General features: G+C 40.7%; 2 protein-coding genes across 9 annotated transcripts in view; both read right to left on the bottom strand.

Moving 5' to 3' along the window:
* The window catches only part of tead4 (TEA domain transcription factor 4), a 43,886-nt gene extending 27,467 nt beyond the window's left edge, over nt 1–16,419 (bottom strand). For 3 of the 8 annotated variants that reach the window (XM_075470303.1, XM_075470302.1, XM_075470305.1), the window contains exons 1-2: nt 15,804–16,004; nt 7,379–7,719 (exon numbers count right to left, since the gene is read on the bottom strand). In XM_075470303.1, the coding sequence (XP_075326418.1) occupies nt 7,379–7,719; nt 15,804–15,985 (523 nt within the window). In that variant the 5' untranslated portion in view covers nt 15,986–16,004. Of the gene's footprint in view, nt 1–7,378; nt 7,720–15,803; nt 16,007–16,144 lie in introns of those variants that run through there. The other 5 variants (XM_075470308.1, XM_075470307.1, XM_075470306.1 and 2 more) reach the window with 5 other exon arrangements.
* Nucleotides 16,420–17,503: 1,084 nt separating this feature from the next.
* The window catches only part of LOC142384226 (DENN domain-containing protein 2A), a 32,104-nt gene continuing 27,505 nt past the window's right edge, over nt 17,504–22,102 (bottom strand). Inside the window, exons 14-20 of the mRNA XM_075470301.1 lie at nt 21,786–21,934; nt 20,229–20,406; nt 20,082–20,123; nt 19,824–19,929; nt 18,836–19,126; nt 18,522–18,608; nt 17,504–18,427 (exon numbers count right to left, since the gene is read on the bottom strand). Of these exons, the coding sequence (XP_075326416.1) occupies nt 18,396–18,427; nt 18,522–18,608; nt 18,836–19,126; nt 19,824–19,929; nt 20,082–20,123; nt 20,229–20,406; nt 21,786–21,934 (885 nt within the window). The 3' untranslated portion in view covers nt 17,504–18,395. The remainder of the gene's footprint in view (nt 18,428–18,521; nt 18,609–18,835; nt 19,127–19,823; nt 19,930–20,081; nt 20,124–20,228; nt 20,407–21,785; nt 21,935–22,102) is intronic.

Below are 22,102 nucleotides of genomic sequence, written 5' to 3'. Positions count from 1 at the left end.
CATGACAATGCAACAAAGGCAATAACGTTGGAGAAGCACTGTTCCAAGTTCCTGTCAACATGTAATTTTGAATATAATTCGAAGACTTGCCTGTATTATAATTTCCATTGTATTTACATGACCATAATGAACCAATTAATGTTGGCTTCATTCCATCAAAAGGGGCTGATTTGTCTCCAGTTTTTGACAAGACAGCCATCTGAGTATCAAAAAATGCTATCATCACATGCTACTATCAAAAAAGCAGAGTAGGTCCGAGGCATTCGCCAAAAACCTCCGAATCCTACTTTCAACGCTCTGCAATCTTACCAAAAAAATTTCACAGTTAAGAAACTGTTAAGATGTTTCTAGAACGAGGGGCTCAGAAGAAAATCAGTAAGGGCTCTGTGAAGGCCAGTAAAACCAAGTTACAACTCTGGCTACTGGTGTCGAATTGATCAAGAAACTCTTTTGAACTGCTTCTGATTTGGCTTGCTGCCAGCACATATAAGCCGGAAAATCAATGGACGGAAATTAAAAGTCAGTTGATATAGTCAAACCAGTGGCCCCTAAATTTAAAGTGTGCTTGTATGGTTAATCCACTGAAATGGTGCAGAGCAAGTTGACTTGAGAAGTGAGCAACTTCATTCATTCACAGTCATTTCACCCATTTAAAACAACTGTTTTGTTATGAAATCAGTGAATTATGGCTTTTCCCAACAAAGAGCAACAAAAAACTTAACTGAACCCATTCCCCCAAAAAGCTAGTTCAATTGTGGCACTTCCAGAGAAGTAAGCCTAATTGTACAAATGATTATGTCATGGGTGCTGGGTGCTATTCAGAATCAATATTAGACCAGTATAAAACTTGACCCCCTATAAACTTAACCCACTATAAATATCAGTACTAAAATAGAAATTCCTCTAAAATATGACAAAATATCCTTTTTGAGTTTGGGTTGCTGGAGTAATATTTGCTGTTCCCTCTGTGGTGTTTGGCTGGTAGACGTCTGCACGCAGTTGCAATAACAAATTTCTATCTCCAGTTCGAATACAGAGATGCAACATTCTCTGACTTTCCAGTCATATCCAGTTAGTTTCTACACTCGAGTGACAACAAGACAACTCGAGTTTATTAGCACAATGAGTAATGTAACATTTTGTTGCAGCTTAAAAGTGTTGATGAGTTCATGAGTGTTGATTTGCACATATTTGCCACCCAGTTGTATTCTCGATGACAACCAGCTTACAGCTAAACTAGCAAACCAGCAACTTTCCCAACATGTCATCTGAGCAGGGGTTAACCTGTCAGCATGTTTTCAGTCAAAACCAATCTGCAAGTTTAGAATTCAAAGCAATCCCCTACAACCAAATAAATCCAGTCCCTGCATTTGCAACTGTATCTGTGAATGTTTTCCATGAATGAGTATTAAAGGATATGGGGTAATACTGCTGCCAGATAAGGTTCATCACTTGCTTCTTAAGTTAATGTTTGTTAACACAGACAGCAACACGCCACTTCTAATGACGTGCTTTGACAAGCAAGAAAAAAGCATGTGTGAATAAGGGTCTAATAAAAAGAAGGTTTGGAGTATTTCCATGGCATTCTCTGCCACTGCTCTGAAAGAGCTGGCATCAGACAGCATCTAATTCAATTACAAAACAGATTCAATTTATTGTGGGAATATCATAAAATGACAGATTTGAATGTTAATCAAAAGCACTTAAAGCAGTTAATTTACATTGGTGTTTGTTACTGCATGGTGATTTCCACCAGGGGACTCTCCCCCTAAAAAACATAGCATTACATAGGCTCAGCTGACACCCCTCCGCATTACCTCAAGCTTTTTACTAATATGAGCAAAATCCATTTGAAAATGCTCGTTTCTTCAAGAAGAGAGAAACATATTTTTTAAAGAATTATTCAAAAGATCACTTTTTGAAGAAAAGATACTAGTGAGATGGTAACTTAGGAAAAAAAAAACCCAACGACATCTAGATCATTCAATTACACTGCACACTGTGGCGAAAGTTACACAAGCAGTTTTTTATGATTACCATATGTGCCACAGCATGTTATCCGGACTGCGGACAGCATTATGAATTCAGAGGATATTGAGTCCACCCCTTAATCAGAACAACACTGCATGAATGGCACCTACAGCATAAATATTACTGGTTCTTTAATAGTTTTTATGTTATTTCTGTGCCTGTGTGGGTCTCCCATGGTCCAAAGGCATGCAAGTCAGGTTAATCGGTGATTCTAAATCAGCTGTAGATGAGGGGACAAGAGTGTGAGACTGCATGGTTGCCTGCGTCTATGTTAGCCCTGTGATGGACTGTCCAGTGTCACATAATGTCAGCAGGTACAGAAAAGATTAATAGCAACTATGTGAACTTGAAAAAAAAAGAATTATGTATTACAACACATGGTCTATGCAGCCAGCATATATTCAATGAGATAATGCCAAATTTTGCATAATAAACTTCTACATTTCACCAAAAAATAAATAAATAGGTAAGTAGATAAACAAAGAAATACATTTTGAATTAATATTTTATATATAACAACATCTGACTCCATATGTAAACATCACATTTCTGAGAACTTTGGACACAAAGATAAAACTCTCTTAACATAAACAACCGAGGAAGTTTTATTGTGCGTATAGAATGCCAGTCGAAAGTTTGGGCTCCTGTTTAATTGTGTTCAAACCTTCAACTCAAGCAACAGGTCAGTTAAATTGTCAGTGTCTCACCTTTATGATTTTAGTAAATTGTAAAAAAAAAAAAAATTTCTTCTACAGTTTTACGAGTGTGAACCACATCACTGTTGCGAGATTATTTCACTGCTACAATCCATCTCCAGTTAAACATCTGCACAGGGTTCTTTTTCTATAGAAAGAGAAAGGGAGTCTCGCTTATGGAAGGAAACTTCCATACTTCCAACTAAACACAGAGGCCCCGGAGGCTTCCTCAAAGGTCAGATGGTCAAGGTAACTGGTGAATCTCTCACTTTAGTGCCAAAGTTTGGACCTGAGTGAGGACTCGATGCTGCTTTCCGTTGATCATTACATCGCAATCTTAATGAGACTGAGTTGAGACAAAAACATATTTGCATCGCCAAACTAATTCGGACAACGGGTTGAAATGTTTCACAAGAGAATCTCAGTGGGAGCATGATTCATCGTGGATGTAATCATTGTTCGGAACAGACAGAAAAATCTGCCACTACTGAGAGAAGCTGTCTTGACCTCATCCACTTCTCTAACACTTTCACTCTTTTTTTTTTCTTTTTTTTTCACCCCCATAGGAAGTCAGAGGCATCAAAATGTGAGAAAAGTGCTCCTCATACAGATGTTAGGAAATCTAGTGTGTCTACTGTGACGAAACCCAACAGCTGCAAGGGGCAATGCAAGAGTAAGCGCAGCTGAAAAAAAGAAAGAAAAAAAGAAAGGATTGAATAGACATAAAATAATTAAAGTTGCCAAAGAGGCACATAAATCAAAATGGCAGATATATGGCAGCAAATAAACAGGGAGGATAACCACACAAGCTGTCAGCACGTGGGTGCAAGTTTGGGACTTTTCTTCCATTACTGCAACATGAGGCCCTTCGACCACGGGGCACATCTCCTGCTGAGAGCCACACAAGGCAGATGCATGTCGAATTACTACTGGAGCATATAACCGCCACAATATCCATGACACCGTCCCTAATAAGCCAGCTAATAGGTCTGCTGAGTAATGGACGCAAGGGTGAGTGCACTGCATAGCATTATGGGAAAAATATGTGGGTCATAAAAGCAGAATATGGGGTAAAAAACATTCCATTCAATTAAGAGTTTACAATGTAGAAGGTGATTTTGAGCACATTCCTTGTGTTCTGCTGCCTCGAGACTCAATATCAGATTGTTTAGCAAAGAATGGCATTCATTCTTCACTCTCAAGGGAATTCATCTTGAAATATGTCGCTTTTAGTGGACAGACACATATTTCTCTTTGTTTTGTCTATGAATCTGTATTTAGCCTGAAAAAGAAGACTCAATAACATTTCTAAATCCACCATGTCATCCCTTCACAATTTCATGTACGCATTTAAAGATAATCCCAGCTGATATTTGATTTAGCTACCTGATTCAATACCGCCCATCAGCGCTTTAACAACATTAACGACGCGAAAGTGGCTTAGCATCGATTGTGGTTGTTTGAATGACTTGAGTTGTTCGCCAGCAGTGGCCACAGGGATGGCGATAAAAGGGGAGCTGCAGGGCCTAGGAGGACTGTAAAGGAAGGGGCTGCTGTGGCTGTTTGAGGCCAATGGGGTCAAAGCGGGCCATACACATGCTTAGTCCTGCCTTTTTCTCAAGTCATAAATATGGATTTGTCACAAGGCTGTCAGACTGAACCCGGCGAGCAGCTGGAGGCGAACTGAAAGGCAGACGGACCAACTGACAGCCGACAAAGAGAAGAGGTTGCTCGAAAAGGACAAAGAGAACTGTCTGAGACAAAGAGATATGATGGCTGTAAATCAGAGACAGCACGAAGCAGGGACGGTAACCAAGTCACAACCTCTACCTTTCTCACTCTCAAACACAAGGGCAAGTGTGAGAGAGTTCTGCTGTGCCTCGAGGCCTTGTAAAACACCACATCCCACCTTAGTGTTTATTCGTTCACCCCTTTGCCTCCCCTTCAGGCGCTCAAAGGGTAAACGTCTATTCTGGTTTAGGGTTACAGCCAAGCTGCCTTGAACCCCCAGGCCTCCAAGCGCACATGCCATTCCTGGCAAGCCGACGCGCTCACTGGTGCACATCACCTGCCCCTGACCCCCACAGAGAGGAATGGGTACCTCAGTGCCTTCCTTGTGAAAAACCCCACCTAAGTTGCCCATGCAACAGCCCCCTCAGCCCCCGTGACTCAGTGTGAGACACCTGCCCCACCCTCCTTTGCCTCCCCTTCAACTATTATTACAGGCTTTATAAGGATTTAAGTGTTGATCTGGGGATGGCCATGACCTCAATAGATGGCTAAGCAAGGCTAGGTAAAGCTAACAGTTAAAGGAGCTGTTTGGCACAGTGACAAAACAAGGCGATGACAGAGGCTGTCTGAAAGCACCACCGCCTCCATCCGTGCTGTTTTCCACCAAGTAGATCCGCTATCAAATCATCACTACGGCCAAACCATCTGTCACTAAACATCTTTCAGCAAAACGTTAAACGTAGTTGCCTCACCTTCCCAACACCTGTTTGGAAAATACATCATCCAACGAGTCACAAAGAACGTTACATTGCTGCTGGAAATCATTAGTTCAGGGTTGAATCAAAAGTCCTCTCACAATGGTCCAGCTCCAATGTTGAAAATCTAAGCCTAAATTTGAGATGGATTACTTGAGGCAAAACCCCATAAATTAAACATCCAGGCTGGTGAATCACAAACAGTGCACTGGATGAAGGAAGTGATTGACAATGAAAGTCATCTTTAGCCATACTCGCTTATTTTTCTTTAAGATTTCAAATTCTAAATACATCTGTTTCTGACAGATCATAAACTGACATGCGTGTTCTGTATATATTGCCCACAGAAGAAAAAGAGATAAGAGTTAATGCGCCTTTTTACATGTCATACCCTCACAGCCTATGTTTTGTGGAACCTAGTGGAGCTAACAGCTGCACAGGAAACAAGAGCGATGTGAATAATGAACACAAGAAGCAGAGATGAACATGTGTGTATAGATGAGTCCATGTGAAACTTACTGTCCGAGCACATTAAGTTGATGATTAATGGTGCCTGTGTCCTCTCAATATACAATAGTCTTTGTATTAGAGGAGGTTCATAGTTCTTCATAACCTGTTACATCTTTTTCACAGCTCTGAATGTAGCAGAGAAATGCTTTCTTGAACAGCTTAATCAGTCTGTTTATCACACAAGAGTCACAGATTTAGTCAAAATCAGATTTGTGCGAGTACAACATCATAACACATTGACTGGATTATTAAAAGTCTACGTGAGGATTAAGTGCATCATGTTGGCAGTCGTGTGGACACTTGTCTGTGTTTTATGCGGCTGCAGGACAAAGCGTACAAACAGCTGAACGATGTGTTTTAGATTAAAATAACAGACATTAAGACACATTCATTACTCAACAATGGGATCACAGAGCGGGTACAGGGTCAAACATCTTGCTGTGCAAAGATGCTTCATATGAACCCATTGGAGAATAGAGCTGTGAAAACGTTCACAGCAGATGAAACAGTCCGGTGACACTGTGCATGCAGCTGTAAGCACTTATTTACTCTGCATATGAGCCTGATCCAGGATGACATTAGGTTTCCTTTTACTGACATTGGTATATTCTAATCAGAAGGATCATGAGCCTTTACATTTCTAGCCACAAGAATGTGGAAAGCTTAAATCATTAAGATGAGCTCTCTTGGTGACTGATTCAATGTTAATAAAATATTTTGAGGAGAACACATATAAAAGCTTTGGATTGTTAAAGGACATGCTATTGCACACAGATGGGCCAAACGCAGAGTTTCAAGGGATACTCTTTCACAATGTACCTGTCGGAAACAGCTCTCAACACCCTTGTAGCAAAAGAGTGAGATAACATATAAGAGATAACATTCTCATTGTTTGAAGGTTGCTAAGCAGAGCTGCAGATATGTACAGGTTTTACAGTGTATCTCGTTATGAAAAATGTTTCATCGTACCATGCTCATTTGCCCATCTTTAACATTGGAAAAATGTCTTCAAGTGTTGAACCGTTCATTGAACGGTTTGCTCAAAACATCTCACATCTTGAAAATGGTAAATATGCTACAATGATACTGAAATAACTATTTCAAATCTTTATAGCATTTAAAATGATCAGGTGTGGCTTGGTAATCTCTGAGTCAGCTAAATGTTTTCCTCATTCCTGGCTTTTTCTTTTTTTCTCTGGTCTTTTCAACCAAATGTGGCATTGAGCATCATCCATCTTCTGTTCCAGTCTGCCAAATGTAACTTCCCTCCAGCTCAACAGATCGGGTGAAGTCAAGTGTTGATGTGCTGCAACCAAGTGGTGTGATTTAAACCTTTAGGACTGAAAGTCAAACATGCTGTTTCAGAATCACAGCGTGACTGTCCAGTTCTTTGTATCTTTGAAGCAGGCTAAAAACTATTAAAACTTCCAATCAACTTCTGGGATTTGTTACCCCAAAAGGGAGTTTTAAAAAAAAAAATAATAATTTTAGCTGATTTTATTAAATTTACATGCTACTGAGAGAGATTTGAGACAATCACCTCCTGACTTGCTGAAAACTAAGAATTATCCCCAAACATGGTGCGCATGCCAACTTTATCACATCCCATAAAAGGAAAAAGGCACACAGGTAGTATGACAATAGAGATGGGCGTACCGTACATCTTGCCCTCATCAGAGAGGATGATCTTCCTGCGGCCACAGGGTGGGTAGATGGCCAGGGCCTCCTGGAAGCTCTGCTCGATGTCGGGGCTCCACACACCCTCGGCATCGTTCTCCAGGGGTTTGTCAAGTCCGTCCCCCAGCTCCTCACTCCCACCCCTGGGGGAGGGAGCCGGCACCCACTCCGCAGACGTGGTGGGGTTACACAAAGGGGACCACAGAGCGAAGGAAGGATGGTTTTGCGGCAAATGGCAGTGGAAGGAGAGGGTAGCTTCTGCAGGGAGTACACCAGCTTGTATTAAGACCAGAGCTGCGATGAAGGCGCTGATGATGAGTCTGGATGAAGCAGGACAGAGAAAGAGAAAGAGAAAGAAATTAGAGTCTAAGTTGGTCTTAGATTGCATCTTGTAAGCTCAGGCGGCCAACAATTGTTGACTGCATATTACTTAACATCTAAAATGTACCTTTTTCACTCTTAGAAAGTTTTATAGCATGAATGTAAATGGAACCATGTGACCACCTGAGTTGGATAGCATACCTAGTTGCTACAGTAAGGCAGTTACAGGAACTGCACAATGACTACGCTCTATGATCACATCAGCTTGACATCTGCTAACCCTGACCTGCAAAAAGCTCCTAAGATCATCAAGAATGTGAGTGCCAACACGGACACAAATAAAGAGGCACCTAGGGTTGGAGAAGGGGTGGGTGCACTGAAGAGGCCTGAGTTTGACAAATGAGAGGACACATTAAAGTTGGATAACCAACCTCAGACACACATCATCACACAAGGACATAAAGGCTATGGGACTTTACTTATTGCTTTTTTTTTTAACTGTGTGATTAAACCCTCAGCTGAAATTTTAGTTAATGTGTTGAGGCTTTGTTTTTGGTGGGAGAGAACTGTAATAACCAGAGGAGTAATTAAAGGGGCATTCCGTTAGGATCTTATGAGAGACGAAACTGTCGGAACAGTGGTGAGATCCACAGGGAGGGGTTACAGGAGACGTTTGACTCGCAACAGATTTGCATCCTGTTTTTTCTGCACTGGTTTGTTTAGAATATGTGCGCAGTGCTTCAACATCTGGAGGAGAGAATGAGACAGCAGTGTGCTCCACCTCTTCCTATCAACAAATACCAGGAGGAAAAACTTAGGGAAAAAGGACACAATGATAGGACACAGTGATGAAAGAATCGTCAGAATCATGAGTCAACACAGACAGAAGTTTTCTTTGTCATGGACTGTTTTCCTGCCACAGTGAAACCCAGACAACAGCACGTCCATTTGAGCTAACAAAGAGGAAAACAGCGACCATTAGGTCACTTCTAATCCCAAACATGAGTGTGACTGCAGTGATCTGGTGAACAAGTCGATGTGTTGCAGGCAGTGAGTAAGAATCTAGGCAGTCCCCACCACCACTCGCACTTCCTTTGAGCCCCCTGATGTTCCATAGTGCTTCCTGAAAAAGCACCTCGCCCGCCGGCCATTCCACATTCATACATATACGGATGTAAATATAGTGATGTGCATGGACAAAATTAACTCATCACAACACAAACAAACACCAACAGAGCAACAAGAAATGTTTACTGTACAGCAGGCAGGGCAAACGCACATAGGGCCATAAGACCACAGGGAGGATTTTACTTGAATGTGATCAAAACGCATGGTTCACTTTTACTGTAAAGCTTGTAGTTTGTTGGCCTTTTCACTACATGGTTTAGCAAACATGCTAAAGTGGTTACTGTCTGACAGCAAGCACAAACATTAAAATATTTCATCGTACTCGAGGCAATTTCCCGACAGAGTTTTGCTCACCTATCAGAGATAACGACTCTCAAAGATATTAAGGTTTTGATAGACTCATACAAACCAACATCTATGTGGATATGAGACATAGTTGTCAGCAGGGGGCGACTCCTCTGGAGATTTCTGAATGTATAGAAGTCTACGAAAAAATATTTTGCTTCCTCTCAGTTATCTATCAACTCAGTAAATCTTGTCCTGAAGAGTTCATGGTTTATTTACAAATCTTCTTAAAAACAGTATGTTTGTTTTATAAATCATGAACCAATTTAGAGTAAAATACACATAAATCTGTGTGTAAAGTAGAGTGGATCTAGTGGATTTAGATCGCTATCTTATGGGTATATGTACACTTGCTGTTGACAGCAACCCGATAAATTCAAAGAGGAAGAGGGCCAAAATGCTACATTTGACGCTTCAGCAAATTGCCAGGTTTCCTTTCACTAACAAAACAAATCTGAAGCAATCTTTTGAAAAGACGCAAAAATAAATAAATCAGACACATTTCCATAGACTAGTCTGAAGCCAATAAAACAGGCTGCATAGTGTTGCCAGAGGGTGGTGTCCAAACAGGAGGAATAAAATCAACATCTGCGGTGGACATCCACAAGAGGAAAATGGAGAGTGCTCTACTTGAGGAATAACTTTTGTATCTGGTGAGTCACGTCATCTTAATCTTTGCCTGGTCAGACACTATTCACACTGCTGTTCCCATTCCTCTTAATGTCTTATTAAGTTTTCTTCGAAACAGACAAAAGTGTATACGCACTTTTTTGCATGAGTGAAAATTTCATTTTCTATTTTCAATTTTTATCATTTCCACTGATATTTCAAAATGTGGATCAAAATCAGTGATAGAAATGTGGCTACGGTGGCCCAGAAACTGGTGGATGGATTCATGTTCAACTTTTAATTATACTCATGGTTTAATGTTCGCTTAAAGTTTTTCATTAAGCAAAAAGGAAAAACATCCATTAGATTTACCTTATAATTACATTTACATTAGTGATTTAGCAGACGCTTTTATGCATTGTGACATCCAAGTGGGAAACACCTGAAACGTTTGAACACTATGGACTGACAATACACTCCCAAGTGTGACACCATTCATATTCAACTTGTTAACAGGTTAGCTCATTCCTTCTATTTAAAGAACTTCTCCGAAGAAGAAATACAAATATAGATCCAAAAAAATATTTTATTGACATTACATCTCTTTTTTTTTTAAACAAATTAAACGAAAAAGGAGAAACTGAAAAAAAAATGTTAGTTTTCTTTCATCCTTATCTAACTTAACTTTTCTGCCTGAAATCACACACACACAACAACTCCAACGAGTTACAAATCTTATATAAGCATTTCTGGTGCGCATTCCAGTAGCCCCTAATCTTGATCACAAGCCGATCAGCTACTCAACAATGAGCTATATTGGCTTTCTTAAAATCAAAACAAAACACAGCTCTCTGAAATAAAATTATCCAACACAAATATGACGTTTCCATTGTTTGTACAAATGATTTTAAAACAATTGCATACTCCGACTCAGGGTGACTGAGGGTCACTTTGAGATTTGTGGCAGCCATAAACCATTAGTGTGTAGCCCTGTGCCGTCCAGGAGGTTAATTAAACTAAGCCTTGACTTAAAACAACCCCCCTCCACCTACTCTCCCACCAACATCCCCTTCATCCCTCACCCCTCCAACTCAGTCCCTCAAGCAACCCAGCGTGGCCCCTCTTCTCTGGATTTGCTCAACGGGATAATCCCCCAGCTGGTGCTGCGGTCAGGGAGCTACATAACCCCAACGAGTAACCCGCAACCCCCCCTCACAACTGCACACACACGGACCAAATAAGACGAACACATTAATACCGGTAGCTACAAATTATTAAGGACAAAAAAAAAAAAAAAAAAAAACTGAAACAAAGTTATGTAGAAAGACATTTCTTAGCTGAAAGAAACATACACACAAGCCTTTCCTCTGACAAGCACACGCAGAGGAAAAGTCACCAGGAGAGGCTACAGGTAGTTTAGCCTTTGTTCATCTTTGTCCGAAGGAGATCCAAACAGTGGGGGGCGGACAGGGGAGTTTTACATGGGCAACTTCACAAGTCTGTCAGTAAGCAGCGTCAATCAACCACTTTAGTGCTGACTGATATCTCTCAACATGTACTTAATGTCTGTCTTGGAAATTGACACATTCATGGTTCCGGGACAACAAATATATATATTGACTTTTCCTTCATTTCAAATTTGTGATTTTTAATTAAAAAAGTATTATATTTTTTTTGGTGCGGACCAAATACCCAAATATCCCAAATGAATGCGATCCCTTATCTGCATCTCACCTGCTAAACATCAGAATATTGTGATTGTCAGCTGGAAGCATGCTGATGTTGGCATTTCGCCCCAAAGCAAAACTACAGACACACTCGGGCTGAAAAAATATTTGTGTGGATAAAGCATGTGTTTGTGTTGCTAAAGACCTCCAGAAAAACTAAACCTTTGCCACCAGTCATGGTGCGGACTGGATATGTGTGAGTGTCTGGTAACGGGTCTGTGAGCACATGTTTAAAGTGGTGGAAATCTCCACTAATCGGGCAGGGGATGTATTGCCAGGAAATATTTTGAAAATAAGACAGCAGTGTGGGATCAGGCTATGCAATGGCAATAAAGTCGCTGTGAGAGCCCGTGGCAACCAACCAGTTTGTTTTGTCGGGTTTTTGCTGATAGCACGTGTTCTCTGGTGCTGAGTCCCACTGGGCTGAAGCGGCGGGAGCCTCCCAGCTTCACATACATACACACATCCGGATTTTGCATTTTAGATGATGCAGATTTATGTTCACAAAACAAGAGACAAAAACCTTCTAAAATGCATTCACAAAGTGGGAAAAAAAAGCACAACAAACAACTGCAGCATGACTACAGGGTAGCAGCCAAAGATTTTTGATCTGTTATCCTGCTGTTTATTCTATTGATTATTCGTCAGATAGTGTGACAGAGAATTATCACCTGACTCACTCTGACTGAGCAGTTCCCGTCAGCTCTACGCATTTGAGCTCTCTGCTTAAAAGCCCCGAGACTTGACTGCTTTGGTTCAGTCTGACAGCCTGCTGTTAACTGTAGATTCCAGCTGCAGCAGCATACTGGCTCCAACACATACAGGTGCATGAAAATCAAAAGCTAGAAAGGCTGACATTTTAAATCATGAAAGTAAACCAGATACGCTAATCACATTCAATGTGTTAAGCTCTTGAGTGGCAAGAAGTAACTGTTGCATTGCTCCTGAAGCAAACGGCTACCAGGTGTAAATGTGTGTGTACTGTAATGCTATACAGTAAATCTGGACTTTTCCTTCCACTGAGTCATCCATATTTCGCACAAATCCCACAGCTCCAAAGAGCTGGAGGAAAACAGAACCGAGGGTCTATGAGATCAGTCCCAGATAAACAGTCAGACTGGCTATAATCGGTGGACAAAACCACCACACACTCAGCACAGAGCTGCGAGTGCTGTGCAGAAAAGGAGAGGAGGGAGGCGCGCCAAGTCTTTGTTCTACAAGGCTCATATCTGAGGCGTTATTCACTTTTCTCGTGCGAGCGCGGGAGGAATGATCGCTATGTGGGATGAGCACAGCAAAACAGAAAACAAACAAAAGAAAAGAACTCCTCCGCACATTTACACAAACACTCCCAAACAGGACAAAACACAAATGTTCTTCTTCTTACTCACACACCTTCAGCACACTCATTTCCACTCATTCACCCACACAAACACATCCACCTCCAGGCCCCGCCACATCCACCCACGCACACGAACGCTACTGCGATGCCGAACAACGCAACCTACCAGTTACAATATATTTCATCTGTCTGAGACAACAATGAGCTCAGAGCCTTGAAAACAAACGGCCCAAGGCCTGGAAAAAACCCAAACTCCTCTGGCTGTCAAACACTTCAGAGGAAGCTCTGACAGGTGTGTTTTTAACCCCCACCCCTCACCTCCATTCACTGTCGCCCTGCTCCATTCCACCTGTTACCCCTCTGGAAAGCACACTCTTCTCAGCTGCCCAACAGGACGCCATTCGACACACACACGCATGCACACAGACTAGCAAGGCTTCTGTCAGTGGTGTTGAAACCCGCTCAGAAATACCCACTAAACAAACAATATAACACAATATAACTCACTGACATACAGCACTTACATAATCATGAATAAGAAGGGTAACATAATCATTTTTCAGACTTTTTTCAAAGAAAAACCAACATAACTTTATGGTTTCAGCCTCGTATTCGTATCTGTTGGTCTTGGTTGTCTGTTAAATGTCGCTGGACACTTGGCTTTGTGAAGAAACGAGACTTTTTTTTTTTTCGCTGGGTATTTTCCCACCCATTTAGTGGGACAACTATCACTATGAAGTGATAATTCGAGTCATCTTTAGTTGCAGCTCTACCCTGAAAGTTACTTTGTTTTTCTTTGCTCTCAGACGCTTCTTTGGGACGCTACACGGAGCGGCTTAACCGCACCACTCTGGCGTACCGCTTGTTGAAAGGTTCTGCTCGTGGTTAACTTTCTAATCCAGTTTGTGAAGATTCGTAACCCCATACAGCTGTCACACACGTGTCAGGTCCGTTGTAAGTATTTCCAGTAAGAGTGCGGAGCCCGGGATCCTTCTTAAGAAATAATGGTCGTTCTCTGTGCTTTATTTCTATAGATGATGTTTATTGAGCTAATGTTGCTGATGCATGATGATGTAAGAACAAGTAGCTTTGGGGTGAACTTACTTGTAACCACTCTTATCAGTTAAATCAACAGACAGGGGGGTTGAGATAAACCAGCACAAACAATAACAGTGACATTAAAAAAAAAAACATATGATAATTCAATTTGATGGATGATTATTTGTTGTACAATTAACAGTGAATGATGACTCCATAGTGTCTTTCTATTTGTGTGCCACTATTATACTATAAGCCAACAAATAATATAATAATATTATTTATTTATTAAGAATAACATCTAAGTATTAGAAATGAAAACAAGAACATGAAACATTTCTGCTTTGCCTTTCAGGCTTTCTAAACAGAAACTGCAGAGAACATGCATGAAGCAAAGATGATGTCACTAAGAGGCTGTAAATTGCAATAAAATGTGAAAAACTGTTTTAACCCAGCTGTTTTCAAACAACCCTGCAAAGACCATTACAGCGCTTATGTGGCCATGATCATGATTTTCTCAAACCACCGCATTTCCAAATCTAATTGCAAAAGGCCTCATCACAGAACACGTGTTTTATTATCATGGATAACAATTCTATGCTGTGCAGCAGAGCAGTTAGACGTCAAAGTCTTTGGCCTCACACACACAAGCGTCCCTGCTCATCTGATTGTTTTTTTAAGTGTCCATTAAGCGCGGTTGTTCTTTTTCGACTGCTTTTCAGCAGTTATGGGAACGGCCTTGTTCTCTACCTCCCCACATTCAGAGTCTAGAGTAAATAGTTTGTCAAAAAAGCAAAAGCAAGCAAAGTTAAAGATTTTTTTTTATCTGTTTATATCACAGTTAAATCTGTGTCCAAAATCCTAAAGCCATAGTCGTGTATTGAAAAATTTGACATCCAGAGCCAGTATCATATGTATGTAACAGACCATGATTTCAAATGGAACATATTAAACCTGCATGGTAACGCCTAATAATTGTTGCTGTTAAAAAGAGATATAGGAACCCAATGTGTGGAAATAGACAGCAGAGTATAATCATGGAACTATTTTTTAAATACAAGATATTTCCCCAAAAAACTGCCAGTGCTCTTACTACTGTTACGAGCATGACTACAAACACAAAGCAGGGATGTAGAATAAGAATTTACCTTCTCCCGCTGATTAGCGCTCTGAGCCACATTGCAGATTAAGAGTTAGAAAGCAAATCATGTGATCATTGTACACACTTGAGTCAGTTATGAAACAGTATGCTTACGCCTAAGAGCATGGATGCTTAAAAATTCACTTTTAAGATTGTATTCAGAATAAATCAACATGATGTTACGGGCAGGACCGCTTTGGAAAAGGAAAAACTTTTAATGCTACAGTTCTGTTGGCCGTTTTGCCAACAGAATGTTAAATTTCTTGCTTCTATCCAGTGAAACCTCTATGAATTCAGTAGTTTTCACATAGGCCTATATAAAGATTAAAAAAACACATACTGTGAGTAAATAACACGCGAAGAAGCAGCTCTACCACCTCAGTCGGCCTATGCACCTGTAGCCTAATGCACATAATTTACAATTCTCTGCATACGCATAGAGCACTTTACTTCTAAATATCGCTTGAACCTTTTCACTCCAGACTTTGAGTTTTACTCAAGGGTCTTCTCCCACTTATGACACACTGCCTCTTCAAATAACTCATTTTAATGAACTTTAAACAGCAGTTCAACCGCGTCACAAACCGAGAGGCAGCAGCCGCAGTCAGACCATCACTCCAACAGCGCGTCTTTAGTCTTACTCACACTTGTTGAAGATAAAGGAGGGGGACAGAAAGAAAAAAAAAACTGCGAATTAATCCGTGCGAGTTAATAATTGGACGGGTTATGAATGGTCCCGGCGTAAAACTTTACCCGGACGGACGCAATTTTTTTGACCGCACGGCTGTGACGTTATTCCCGTAAAAAGCAGAGAAAAGATTCCGGCTCAGACGCAGGAAGTCGGAGCTGGCTCCCTCCACAGCTGGAATTAAAAGAAAGGAAAGGAGGGGGGGGCAGAAGAAATGTAGGAATTCGTACGAAGAAATGTGAGACATTTGAGGAATGTTATCTCCGACGGTGAGTGAGAACTGATTCAGGGAGAGACGGCGGTGAAATACTGACTTCACAAGTTCATTAGTCAACACACTGAAAGTTCACAGGACGCAGTTAAATTGTGAGCGCGAGTCTTTAGGAAAGCACTTGCCTTAACTTACCTGCTGAGACTCTGTGCGCGGCTTGGAAGGCAGGCGGACAGGTAGAGCAATATTAAATTATAAAAATGATAATAATAAAAAACTAAAAAAAGTGACTGTGAGGTTTTTCTCTTTTTTGTTTTGTGTTCCCCCTCTTTGTTTGTTTTCGGCTGCCTCGTCTCCTTCCCGGAGCCGCTTGTTTGAAGCGAGAGGAGGGCAGGAATTTCAGGAATTAGCCGTGGTATGACATGAAGCCTGGAAAAAGCCAGAGAAAAAGACCAAGGGAGGGAAGGAGGGGAGGGAGGGGAGGGGAGGGGAGGGGAGGGAGGTCTGACCGGTCAAAGCGTAATGACGAAAAGAAGAGGGGGAGGAGGAGGAGGAGGAGGAGGGCTCTGGATAGGAAAGGAAGCAAAGCGGAGGAAAGGGGGGGTGCAAAGGAAACCGCATCGAGAGTAGGCTACCTAATGATAATTTAAAAAAAACGATGGAACCGTCCGTGACGTTGAAAGAATGGTGACACATAATTGCAGGATTGTACGTGACTTACAGCCAATTGTGTTTGGATAGAAAGTAACATTTTTACTCAGAATACAGTTTATTTAAGTTTTTTTTTAAAAAGGTGAACACTTATCCAAGTTAGAAAACGTTTAAGTTCTGGATTCAAGGTCTACTTTTTGTTTTTAATTAAAAGTCATCATTGTGCCAATGGATTGGTTGAAATGTGTCCATATTCGATTCACCTTTTTATCCGCAAACAAAGCGCATTAAATGCACAGTCTGTTAAGTTGTAATTCAGTCGCATTGCTCCCAATAGAGTTCATTTATGCTGCCAAAGATAAAGTTATCGTCACTGTTTAACAGGTGAAATCAAAGTTTTTCTAAATGATTATAGGCACATTTCCGTGAGCACCACCTGAAACTGCTCGGTTAACGCCCAGCATATTCTTTTACGCTCACATGGGCAGACAATGGCGATAATATTGTTGGACTTGGGTATATTGCACAAGTCGTTTAATGGCCTGGAGGCATAATTGTCTGAGATGCGATTCTGCACTTTGGACCCTGCAAAGCAACAAGTGTAGAGTAGCATGAACTGGGCTGCAGAGCCCCCTAGTGGACATTTCGGAGGATTGCAAAGTGTTGATTGACAGGCAACACCGACCCTCTATGTTGACGAAGAGTTTATCTTTAATCAATGTATTTGTATTGCAACACTTTCTCTTGTTGTAAGCAAGTGTTATTGCTTCATTTTATGAGTCACACATTTTTAAATTTAGGTTCAACCACATTGTTGCCCTGACTTGAACTCAAACTTGATGTACATATATCAAACTATATCACAATAAAATTTTCTGAAAAAAAAGAGGAGATTTTTTTATTCTAATCAAAAATCATTTTATTGATGAAGTCTCATTGCATCTTTAATCAAGTTTAAGGCAACCCTAGTTGTTTTTGTAGAACATAATGATACTGATGGCTCTAACATACACATCACTCTTCAGTTCTAGCTCCACGTCCTCCTTTAAACCCAAGTGAGAAAAATATTCACATTGACTTCCTTCTCATTCCCCGGCCTTGGTGCCTGTTCTTTTCCAATAAAAACACATTTATTTAAAACATTGGCACATACACCCAGGGACCCAAAGTGGTCTACAAACTGTCTGGACTAAACTCTGTTAAATAAAGTGTATTATCCACTACGAGAGATTCCTTTGCATTCATTTGGAGGAAATTTTTAAAAAGAAGAGAGATTAACTTTGACTATAAAGTAATATAAATTAACTTAAAAGCCTCCTGATGACAAAGAAGTTGTACTATTGTAATCATAAAAACTTCAATAGAAAATACTTGGAATGTAAAGGAAAGTTTTATACAACACCGGATCATCAGTGGTATTCCTCCTAACAGGTTTACAAGTGACGTTAGTGACCGAGAACACTGTTGCTAAAACATTTACACTGTGATGTGCTATACAGTGATACACTGTAGGGACAGAGAGTTATCTGTAAAACATTTACTGTAGATTGTAACACTAGATTCTGCTTTATCATGTTGGTCTTCACAACACTAACGGAATGACTGGCTAATAAAGCTGAGAGATAAACCCTAATGTTCCCCAGATTCCTTCCTGTTCACCAGTTATGAATCCAGTTCATTTCAATGGGTCTTTTTCTGACTTAAGACACATCTCAGTCTCCATCTACACACTCTCCAGGTGCAGGGAAAGCATCTCCTCATTCTCCTTTCTCTGGTGGCTGCTTAACTGCAAGTCTCATTTCTTAGAAAGGAATTTCATCTTGTTTCCTGAAAAAAAAACACATCGACATAACTTTAATTTCAATTTGATTCACCAATGAGCTGAACTGCTGGCTGTCTTACGCCGTACTATGAATCTCACCTAGGCCCTTGAGGAACTTGTTGACGCCTCTTTGCTCACTCCCAGGAAGTGAGTCCAGATACTCTTGTGCTCTTACTTCAAAGAGACCTGCACACAAAATATTCTGTCAAACATTTAAAGTCCAATATTTTTAAAAGACATCCCTGAATTCCACTAGAACAACTTTTAACTAATGCAGAAGAGATATGCGTGCACTGTCATGCTATACATGACTGAATGAAGTTTAGAATTTAAAATCAGCAGGATATCAAAATGAGCAAAAACCACAGAGAGACTACTTTAGTTGTGTTGGAACAGTGATCAAATCTCAGTACCTCTGAGGCCCTGCCTGCGCAGCTCCCTCTCCTGGATGAAGCCTGTAAACATCTGAGTCTCCATGAACACCTCCAGAAACCTTCTCAAGCTCTTGGAGGTGACCGCTTTGCGAAAGGCCTCCCGCTGGAAGGATGAGGGGGAGGAAGAAGAGGAAGGGCTGGGCAGGGTGGGGGAGGAGACAGACTCATCCTCCCGCTCTGCTCCACCCATGAAGAGCGAGTAATGACCCACCATCTCCACGAAGAATCGCACAAAAGCCTCTGAGACCACCGTGCTGAGAGAGCTGGAGTCTGGAGGGACGCACAGGAGAAAAGTCCCAGAAAAGGTGAAGGATATTCAATTTAATCATCTATGCAAACAGACTGAACAATGATTTTATTTTTACATTTTATTTTCACTTGAATAGATAAAAAGTTAAATAACAAATCAAATCAAGCCTTGAACAAAGTGTAAGGATCCTCAAAGATCTCTAGATGGAGATAGTCAGGTTCCTTGTCTTTGACACCAAATCTAGGAAGGAGGTTTGTGATGCTGCCAAAGTGTACAGCTTTTATTTTTGTCACGACATATTTTCAAACACTATGTTTCTGTTCGGATTTTAATCCCGCTTTAATGCCTCTTTAACACATGTACACTAGATTAAAAGCTTACAAATCCTGTAAAACATCAAGTATTGGACTGCACAGATGCTATCCAGTCACATGTTTAATCCCCGGAGAGTAAACAAATAAAGCTGTCATGGATAAACGATTTAATGTATCAATCAAAGTCTAAATTGTACCACTTCAACCTCAGCTGAAATAATCAATTTCAACAAAACAATAACATTTAAGACTGCAGGTCACCGAGATTCTTGTTGAAAAGTTCTAAAAAACAGAGGTGGGAGTCATCTTTTCTTAATATATTTACCGTAGTCATTCTTATAGAACGGCAGATACATTGTGAAAATCCACCAAAATACAAGAAATAGTGAGTGTGCAGAATCACCATTGGGAAGATCTCCTTTCTCGCAGGCCAGCTCCCTCCTCTTGTCCAGAACATGCTCCAGAGCGGCCTGCAACTTGTGAGGAAGAATAGAGTCTTCGTCATCCAGCTGTGAATAGAAAAAAAAAATGTAAATACAGCCATTATGTAGCCAATAATTACACATTATTATACTCGTGCCATCTACTGCAGTTGCCACATGTGTATGGTGACCACAGACAGATTTTAACAGTGCTCTCTTTTAGTCTCTATAGTTACTACCTGACGCAGGAAGCGGCTGTTGCCGAGGTCAACCACCAGGACCTAAGCAAAGGGAGAGTGATGTCATTTCCTGGAGCTATTGTTCAGTGAAGGAAATGGCACCCACGGGCAGTAAATCACATAACAAATGAAAATGTCTTGTCTTACTTCTTCTATGGGCAGCTCTTTGAGTCGAGGTAGAGAGCTGGAAAGGAGGCCCACTATAAAGGGAGTTGGAGTGCAGACTATGTCCAACATGGATGGCGGCAGCACGGGGATGTATGTGTGCTGCCAGGTGAAGGGATACAGTAGAGCCACTACTGCGTGACAACACTGAGACAATGTGCTGTGCAAAGACAAACGGAGAAGGTAGCAGTTGGGTTAAGATGAAAAATAATCTTTTATAGTATGGCAGTAATAACCTAAACTTTTAATGAAGAAGGCAAAAATAAAGCTCCAAAAAGTGTCTACATAATATTACTAGACAAGCATCGCTTGGTTTCTACTTTAACATGCTGGCACAATCCAATATGTTACTGTACAATACGTCACATTTAATGTCACTATCAGTGCCCACTAATGCACTGGGCATTACTTCTGATTTCTCAATGGTCTTAATGTGGTTATTTTTACAGCACCATACAACAGCTTGCTGCCTTTAAAATTAGTTAAATATGTACTTCAAGAGGTGAGAAGAAGACTTAAAATTGGAAAAATCCCTTTAAAATGCACTCAACAAAGAAAAAGCTCCCCTTAATACACAAAACCACCACAGATATCTCTGCATACGATGCAAAAACCCTACTCCACAGAGGATATTCCTCAGAGGAACTCTAAAATACAAATCTATTTTCCACCACACGGTGGTGCCAACGTCCAAAAACTTCCAAAAAAAAAACAACATATCAGAAAAACAACATTAAAAGTGTATTTGTTTGCTTCAACAAACCCAGTGTCACCCTCAGAGAAACGTTTTAGGGGAGCGTGATGGAAACTTTGCAGGGTCAACAGACACACTCATATATACTGTTGACTCAATCACATCCCATATGTGTATCTATGCACAGCAAATTCATTCAAAAAATATATTAACAATGCCAAATTTCCACTGAATAGAACAGGACGAGCACTAACTCTGCTTTTTGCAAAAAAATACCTCTGATGCTATGTTTTAAATCATATGATACGGGGGAAAAAATGAGAATGACACAGGAGTTAACTGAAAAATACTATCACTTGCACAGCATTTAATCTCAGGTCATTACTGAAGTAGATCGGGTTAGAAAAACACTTTCTGCTGATCCTGGTGTACCACAACAGTTAAAAGAACGTGTTATTTATTCATTTGTTAGTTTTACTCATTCATACTTAAACATTTTTAAGCATTTATTTATTTATAAGGTGGGAAGTGGGTCAAAGTTCTGAGTAAACATTGTAGATGTTGTGACGTTATTGTGCACACGTGGTAGCTCTGGAGTTATGCTTTAAAGCAGTCTATCTGGCATTCAAGACCATTTTCCAGAGGAGAACTGATTGCTCCCTAAGCGACTGTATAACACAACAACATTCCTTCCCCTCACACTTGGTTGGGATCTACTTTTCCTAAGACTACTTGTCATTTTGAGGTCTCTTCCTTCAAACTTGTCCATGTTCAGTCAGCACGATCTTTGGGATGGAGATCAAGCCAACCACCGCGCTCTATAACAATATTTTGCTGGAACCAACCTGAGTTTGTCAGCAGTGAAGATGACCCTGCGCTCCAGCAGCAGAGAGGCAAAAACTCGCAGGAGGAGACGGAGATTCAAAGAAGAGAAGAGACATTCAAAGTCCACGTGTTCCAGACGAGAATCTGATGGTCGGCACAGTTCAATCACCTGTGATTACGAAAGAGGACAGAGGGACAACTAAAGTACAATACAAATGATAGATTAATACACCTGGCAACACTAATGTGATTACATGCATAATTCTAAAAAAGCATATAGATTTGGTCTCCAAGAATTGGGTAAGAAAGTGATTGTGTAAATCCAAAGTGACACCAC

The sequence above is a fragment of the Odontesthes bonariensis genome, chromosome 7 (genome assembly GCF_027942865.1).
Source record: "Odontesthes bonariensis isolate fOdoBon6 chromosome 7, fOdoBon6.hap1, whole genome shotgun sequence".
NCBI classification, from domain to species: Eukaryota; Metazoa; Chordata; class Actinopteri; order Atheriniformes; family Atherinopsidae; genus Odontesthes; species Odontesthes bonariensis.
The sequence above is the reverse complement of the archived record's forward strand: the minus strand, read 5'-3'. Positions and strand labels throughout refer to the sequence as shown.